At 38.6% G+C, this 8,430-nt stretch overlaps 2 protein-coding genes and 1 pseudogene across 2 annotated transcripts in view; 2 read left to right on the top strand and 1 right to left on the bottom strand.

Annotated features, from left to right (window-relative positions):
* Nucleotides 1-127, top strand: part of LOC138011957 (DDB1- and CUL4-associated factor 11-like) — a 17,019-nt gene extending 16,892 nt beyond the window's left edge. The window contains exon 6 of the mRNA XM_068859118.1: nt 26-127. Within this exon, the coding sequence (XP_068715219.1) occupies nt 26-127 (102 nt within the window). The remainder of the gene's footprint in view (nt 1-25) is intronic.
* Nucleotides 128-1,273: 1,146 nt separating this feature from the next.
* Nucleotides 1,274-7,305, bottom strand: LOC137995281 (ER membrane protein complex subunit 4-like; annotated as a pseudogene).
* Nucleotides 7,278-8,430, top strand: part of LOC137995273 (DDB1- and CUL4-associated factor 11-like) — a 37,066-nt gene continuing 35,913 nt past the window's right edge. Inside the window, exon 1 of the mRNA XM_068840848.1 lies at nt 7,278-7,543. Within this exon, the coding sequence (XP_068696949.1) occupies nt 7,395-7,543 (149 nt within the window). The 5' untranslated portion in view covers nt 7,278-7,394. The remainder of the gene's footprint in view (nt 7,544-8,430) is intronic.

Genomic DNA, 8,430 nt, shown 5'->3' with positions numbered 1-8,430 from the left:
AAAATTTGTAAAAATCTTTGTTTAGGTGGCCAAGGTAGAGGCGCATCGCACTGCAACATTCCCCCGCAGGGAGGTTATGAACATGGAAGATATTTGTGAGCCAGGGCCTACGTTTTACAGTCCTTAATCCTAGAAGACTTGAAAGTCCCACTATTGTTGGTTCAAATAACGCAAAGACCCTGGAATTGACACTAGGATTTTTCAACTTGGGTCCTGGGACCCACACGGTTTCGGCCAAATTGGGGTCCCAATAGCTTGGCGACCCTCTGCGAGAAAAGAGTATGTTTTAAATTATGAGGAAAAGATAGTACCCAACTTGGAATTAATATTGAAGGGCATATGACATTAGGACCGGCCGACTAAGGCTTTTTTCTCAGAGCCATTACATTCATTCCTGGACAAAACCTCGGTTATATGAAAGAGCCCCTTTCCCAAGGGTTATACAGCATTCCTGTTTTTTCCTCCCTTAAGAGCAACGAACAGTTACGTCTTTATGCTATATATTGGCACTTCAGGTGACTTTGCAGAGTACATTCCTCTGAAAGAGACCACAGAAGGCGGTCGAAAATTTAGTTTTAACCTTTTTAGATGTTTTAACCCCATTTCTTAGAACTTCATTATGAGCACAGAATCGCTCCCAAACAGTTTTACAAACAACAGAATATACCTGATAAATTCAAAGAAAGTTGTGTGAGTTATTTAAGGTCCAGTGCCTTGGCCTTGCGTCCATGACACTATTAAAATTTCAATGATGCATTTTTTGGATTTCATTTGCGTAAAAATCCACGATTTCTGCGTACACGAATCCCTGAAGACAGTGTGTGTGCTTCTAGGGTTCCAGCAAGCCCCACCAGACATAATAAACAATCATGGTGCACTATTTATCACTGCTGTTTGTTAAGTACAATAAGAATAATTCATTGTTCTTAAGAAGCTGTCAACATGATACCGGTACTTGGGTAAACTTTTTTTACAGGGTTGATATCAACAAAATTCCAAGACAACTAGAGAATCATTCATCCATTTACATGTGTTGTCCAAACTGTGTAGTTAATATTACAGAGTTTTAGAAATGGCAACCCCACAAAACAATATCACATTTTGACTTACGATACTGCAAAATTACATTTTGAGGTGACATTTTTGTCAGCATTGCAGTTGAAGATCTTAAAGTCTCTATTGTCAACCTGCTCCAGTTTTAGAAAGTTACTATATACATGTATATTGCAGATCAGTTAGAGGGTCCTTCTTTGTTAGACAGATCTCTTTGATACTAGAGAATGAATCCACCTCCACTATACTCCATTCTCTACAAGACAAAAAATGTACCATGCTATGAGTCAATGACCTTGATAATTACACGAAAGTTGAATAACTCCACAGAGGCAAATGCAATCAAAGGGTACATCAAAAACCCTTAGCAAAGGAGACTTTTGTTCATGTTGACTGCCTCATCTGCTTAAACCATAAACTTTGTTATTTAGAGTAGGTCGTGCTAGCAAATTTATAGTGGAGTGCATGCAAGGGCTTTTTTTACTACTAGTAGGAAAGGTAAGGAGTTTCTCCTTTTAAAAACTGCTCAAGTTGATAATGGCACACTTCTTTTGTCAAGTGTCTCTACTCCTATAAACAATTTCAAACACCCATCCCCATGCGTGATAATAATTATCATCTAGAATGATGGTGCACTGCAAAGGCTAGACCACCACAACAGGGATTTTAGCTTTGACACTTTGTTAACAGTGTGTGATTTCTCTTGTCCTCTCAAGTTTATGGACACATGAAGAGTTTGTGAAATGGGCTCCATGGTTTATCATTCTCGTTCAACAAACCAGTTATAAGGTCAAGGAAGCAACCTGCATGTAAGGCAGTCATGAAGAAGCCTGGAAAGTAGCAGCCTTGAAAGGACTTACATGTACCCATGACTGTACAACTCTGCCAACTAAGCCATCAAAGCCCTTTAGAGCGAGTTTCGATCAAGTGTCATAAAACCAAAAAGGAAGTAATTACACCTAGCCGACACAAAGCACAGAAAAATGTGTACGCGCATGCCTCAATTGTTCTTGGTTTCCCTTCTGATTGGTTGAAAAAGTGGCGCGAGAAATTTGAACCAATCACTGAGTGAAGTAATACAAAACCAAAGCAATTGGCTAATTACTTTCAACACTCAATTAAAGCTGGTTGTGACAAGTTCATTTTCACTCTATAAGAAGTGAACTTCATGAGAGAATAATGTACGATTCAACATTTTGCTAACCAGTAGGCAGTTTTAAGCATTACTGTTCAACAGTAAATACTGCACTGTACTTGTAATAAGATGTCAATGAAGTGAAAAAAGTATGTGGGTGGCAATCAACAGGCAGTACTTTTCCCACTACCATCCAACCCTGGCCATTATTTTAATTCTGATTTGACCATCCCATCAGTAGAAAATATAATTTTTATTAGGGCCGATTTACATGGTACGACTTTTGTTGCATGCGACAAGCTCACGACAGGCCTACGACATGACTTACGATTGTCGCAGCGTTTTAAAACATGCCCTTGTGCAATAAAGGATTAATTTCACTATTTTCAAATTGCCATTGTTATGAATTTTGTGAAAACTTTGAAAATATGCATGAAATGTCCCTATTGCCCCCTGAGAGTGACACTTGACAGATTTTAGTTATTGTGTTATAGAGATTGTGTTATTTTTGTTGGAGGGTGCGAAATTGTTAAAAATAAAGCTCATTTTCTCCTTTAAGAGTTTGAAAATATTTTGAATGAATAATACAGCAATTATTGAATTTGGCTTTCGTAGAATATGAAGAATTCTTCAGATCTCGGAGGATGTTATCCACCTCGGCCTTCGGCCTTGGTGGATAACACCCTCCTCAACCTGCAGAATTCTTCATATCCTACTCAGCCTCATTCAATAATGGCTAAATAATAACTAATTGTAAGATTATCTTTCATTAAAAGACAGGAGAGCTATGGTTGACAGTCTCATGCAATTAAATCAAACTGACAAGTTTGGCCTCATAGAGCTGGATCAAGAAGGAAAGTAATGTTGACACTCACTCACTAGCTTCCAACAACAATAAACAAGAATGCAGTTTATTATGCAGAATACAGGTACATAATCCCCATACTTTCTCCTCGCATTCTTACTTCTGATGAGTATGCTATCATTTTAGTATCGTAAAAATATTTGTGATCAAATTTTGTCATGGAACACACCCAGCTATTGTGGGAAAGCAAGGTTACTTTCTTTATAAATTATCTGGTATTAACTTTTTCCTCATTAAAACACTAATGCTTTCCTTGACCTTCATAAGCTTTTGTATCATGATAAACTTACCATCTTGTGTTCCATGAATGCCAGCCAGTCTGATGGGGGCCGTGGGCAAGAGCCCCATGGAATGACATTTATACAGCGCTAGAGCCACCAATGACAAGTTTCCAAGGAGATAAAAGAACTTCTGAAGTATACATGGTCATGTTCTCCTTCAAGGGATACGGAAGCTGTGTAAAAAGAAACTTTAGCATGAGACATACAACAAAAGTCTGCTAAAGTGCTTCCATTATCTCTATAGTGTGTATAGAGCGGTTTTCAATTGAATGTTGTAAAACCAAAACCAAAGTAATTACTTTGGCCACTCAAAAAGGATGGAGACAATCCAGTAAACCAATCAAAACTGAAGTAATTACACGTAGCCGACACAAAGTGCGGGAAAATGTGCACGTGCGAGCCATGATTGGTTTTGGTTGCACTTCCGATTGGTTGTGAAAGTGGCACGAGAACTTTGAACCAATCACTGAGTGAAATAACGCAAAACCAAAGCAATTCGCTAATTAACTTTTGACACAATTGAAAACCGCTCTATTAAAGTCTGCTGTGCCCCAAGAGTTAACAGTCGCAAAAAATGACACTGACAATCGCTTCCTCAGTATTATTTTGAACTTGGCTTCAGCCTCAAACTTGACTGGAGAGAAGCATGTTTTTAAAGCTCCTGATATGGTAGGTTAAGTGGTTGTTACTATAGTTATTGTGATAAATTCTTTTCAAGATTGGTGGATTAAGTTGAGTGCTTAATATGATTGGCTGATGCAACTGTCCAATTACAGGTATCCGATTACAGCCAACTGTCCAATTACAACCCTACACAATAATTGGTGAAAAATAAAGCAGTTAATGCTCAATATTGAGGAAATTGTAATGGTTTATGACTGAAATTACAATAGGATCCTTAGCCAAACTCTCAAAGTAATGCATCTTACTTGATTTAATGGCCAAAAGTGCCTTGACTGGCCTGAGGAACATCATTCCAACCATCATAATAGGGAAGATGGAAATTGAGTTACCAGCCATGTACATAATGAACAAATTCATTGGGATCTGCTTGAATGGCCCAAGAGCAATGTCCCAAGATTTCTGAAATAAGAACAGGCAGAATCAGTTCAAAAAGTACTGCCAATGGATTTGCTTGATAAATAAAAAGGAAAAAAAAAAATTTCTAGTCTACTAGTGCCAGAGCACTAATTGAGCACACTGTAAACTGAAATCAACAAATAACCTAAGTCAAGTCAGTTCATTGTTACAAAGGAGGCAGCAGCAAGAGCACTCACCTCCCACCAATGTGGGCCCCAGGTTCGATTCCCAGACTCAGGGTTGAATTTGATGGTTCTCCTTCTCTGCACCAAGAGGTTTTTTCCCCTCTCCTCATAAAACCGACATTTGATTTGATTTGCGTCGAGTTGTTGATTTCAGTTTTCATTTTTCCCAATTAGTGCTTCAGCGCTAGAAAACTTGACACTTAAATAATTATCCCTTTGACGCCCTGAACCAGACAAAACTGGCCAGGGAAAACCCCAGGAAGTCAATGGGATAAACTTCCTTTCCTTTCCTGTTCCCTCCTAAGAATGACACCTAAATGTACAGATATTACTCTGTCTAGCACCAGACAGTTTTGCTCATCAATGGGGGACCATTTCGGGGATGAAAGGGTTAAACATATGTCAAAATGAAGGTGCTGAGTCCTCAGTTAGAATGACACCTTCACATAGTCTTCCTTGTAAAGGACAAATTCAGTAAAAGTTCTTATATAGTCTGCATGGTTAACCAAACAAACAAGATGTCGTCAGCTCAACCAGGTTTGGTTTGGTACTACTTGCTTAAGAAACTTTCAAACCATGATAAAAGATTATAACATTGCGGGAATTGCTCAATGTTGATACGTCTACAGACTGTAGTGAGAAGAATGTGGCATTCAGTCAAAACATACCTTTGCTACTAAATGGGTGCTGGTTGACATCTCGACACTCCTGAGGAAAGATAAATCAGCAATCAGAGAATTCAAACAGAGATGCTGATGGAGTTAGGGTTTACAAAATACACAACATAAAGCCAAAAGGTTACATGTATATGGAGTCAGTTCATTGGTATGACTTTGAATTAATGCAGATGTACATAGCTTAGCATTTACAAATCAAGCCAGTTCACATGAGTTGCATATGACATCCAACATGATTTCACTCTTTTGTTTATTCCCAGACTCTGATGTCCGAATTCCAATAATAATAACCTTCTCATTGTTCACTGCCCTCAATCCCATTTTCTGTGACTCTTAGAGGATCGACTAAAAATAAAAACCTGAGAAAGTGAACAAACATCAGCCAATCATAGCATTGACAATGATTGTGACCCAATAACATGTAGAGCGACTCTTATCGTCATCTTTGATGATCAGGAACTTGTCAGAAAATTGCAATGGGGATGGGGGAAGATCAGTAAAGCGTGAAAATAAAATGACCCTCACTTGGTAACGAATGAAATGATTTGACCCTCCCCCAGAACTCATCCTAAAATTCTCTGACACCTTCCCCCACCCCCCCCCCTCCAATTTGTTATACAGTTGTAGAAGAAAAATTGTTCACTACTTTTAATAAAGGAAACCTAACATGCAAGTGACATATCTGTTGGAGAAACAGGACCGAAAAAGCTTTTGACTCAATAGGATGACAATAGTTTCTACCACTGGAAACCAAGATACATGCTCTGCATTCAAAACTATCAATAGCTTCACTTGTTCATATGGCAGGAAATATTTTGTATGGCATGATTTTCATACCTCAACTAACTAGACTAATGTCAATTTTCCCGAAGTTCCCACGGCCTGCTCCAGTCTGACCTTGTTAGCTCAGTTGGTAGAGCAGCTGGTGATCTAATTAACCCGAAGGTCGCGGGTTCAATTCCCACCCTGGTCAGAGTTTTTTCTCTGTCCTTGTGGCGGGCCCATTTCCATTAGTAGGGCTAACACTCACATGGTTCATATGGGGTAGAAAAACTAGCACTTCACATTACACTTCTAATCAGTTAAGTCTGTTCAAATATAAGTGCTGCACAGCCAACGTTTTGCAAAAACATAATCCTTCTTTGTACTTTACATGTTCATTGCTGTGACTTTAACATCTTCAGTTCCCACAGCCTGCTTCCGTCTGACCTTGTAGCTCAGTTGGTAGAGCAGCGGTGATCTAACCCGAAGGTCGTGGGTTCAATTCCCACCCTGGTCAGAGTTTTTCTCTGTCCTTGTGTGGGCCCATTTCCATTATTTCGGATCCGGTATATGAAAGACAAGCCCAAATTACATAGCCTCACAGGGCTCACCCCTGATAAGTTTTCTTAATTTACTTCATGTGAGATAATTCCTTGTGTAGTTGCCACTCCACTGTTCAAATTCTAGCTTCCCTCGTTGCCACTTAAACAGACTGTGATTATCACTACAAAAAATCTTAATGCCTACGTCGATCCACCCCGCCTCCAGGCGTCTATTCTGGTATACAAAATAGTACATTTAGTTCACCTACCACATGCTGTAATCTCTGATCTGTGAAGCCAACTGGATCAGGTAAATCATTGTGCTGAACAAACTGTCTATCGGAACATACCGCGGTCTAGGAGCATAAAAAAGAAAGCATAGTGAATATAAAAACTATCAAATTCTTATTCTGGGTTATTCTGTTCTCACAGGAACTGAGGGTGGAAGACCAATGAACAAGAAATCATCACGGAAATGGTACTAATAAAGTTATTACGATTTAATTACAAAGCATTTAGCACCAAAAACTATTTTTAAAAAACGTAGTGTAAAATGTCTAGCGATCTCACCTACTAGTCAAATCAATTGACCATTTATTTGTCGACCTTCTCGATATCGACCTATTCGCCATATTGGATCCTCGATAAACGGTCCAGTCCTTTTCGCTTCTTTTTTGAGTCATGCGCGATAGCGAAGTTTTGTTTTGCTGCAGCGGCTTTCTCATACCGAAGTCAAAACACTGTGTGGTTAGCAGCTGTTTTGCTACAAAATTAGAGTAATCTTGTCTTTGAAGCATTCCTACCTTGGTGGATTATGGGCAGCAGACACACCCGTCGTTCGAATGGCGAAAGAGCGCGTTCCAATAATTCAGAGCGCGAGGAATCGAATTCAACTGTCAGTGAAGACACGGAAAGTGATAACGAGTCAGACCTTGTGAGCGTTCTGGCCTTTCTTCTGCGCAGGTAAGGGGCGCAGCGTCTTCCAAACAATCAGTAAATTTCTGAATATTGTGCAGTTATGTTAAGGGATATTACTTTGGAGAAAATTTGACTATTTACTTTGCGTTTTCTCTGATAGTACAACTAATGGCATGGAATGGACAACTAGCTGATTTTTTATCATGCTTTGTTATGTAACTTATTCCATAACATCCTTTGCCTGATCTGGTGTCCTGGAGCGTAAAGCGAATAAACTTTAAGTTCGAGTTCAACTGCATCGTGATCAATAAATTATATTATTGGTACGTCATGCATCCAATAGTGTTTATAAGAGGTCTAACCGAAAATAATTTGTCCACACGTAATAAATTAAATGCTATTAGAGACTGTTGTCGTAGTTTTGCCACTAATACTGATTCTGTGTACTTATTGACTGAGTAAGTGGGCTAGACGTAAATATTTTCCTCTCTGAGATTGTCAGCAGGACCATAGGGGTCATAGATTATTGCACATTGTTTTGAAAACAAAGACGCTGTTTTTCGTGACGTCACACATTGTTATTAATATACCAAACAGAAGCTAATTGATTTTGTGATAAAAACTAACGATAGAAAGTTATGACATTTCGACCTTCCGGAGGTCGTTTTCAAGTGCAAGTTACAATATACAAGTAAATTAGCATCAATTAAAAATAGTTTTAAAAATACCATGATCACTAAAAAGGCAGTAAAGTGTGTAACATAAGTGATAAAATATTTGTAAAAAATGGGGGACATAAATTAATTAGAAGAATAAACAACAATGAGCTTTTATAACCTGATCTAAACAAATAATTTAGCACAGATGGAATCATACTGTTTGTTTAGCATTGGTTTTAGATCTTTGATAAAAAACATTTCGAAAATAAGACA

Source organism: Montipora foliosa, chromosome 1 (genome assembly GCF_036669935.1).
Source record: "Montipora foliosa isolate CH-2021 chromosome 1, ASM3666993v2, whole genome shotgun sequence".
NCBI lineage: Eukaryota > Metazoa > Cnidaria > Anthozoa > Scleractinia > Acroporidae > Montipora > Montipora foliosa.
The sequence above is the reverse complement of the archived record's forward strand: the minus strand, read 5'-3'. Positions and strand labels throughout refer to the sequence as shown.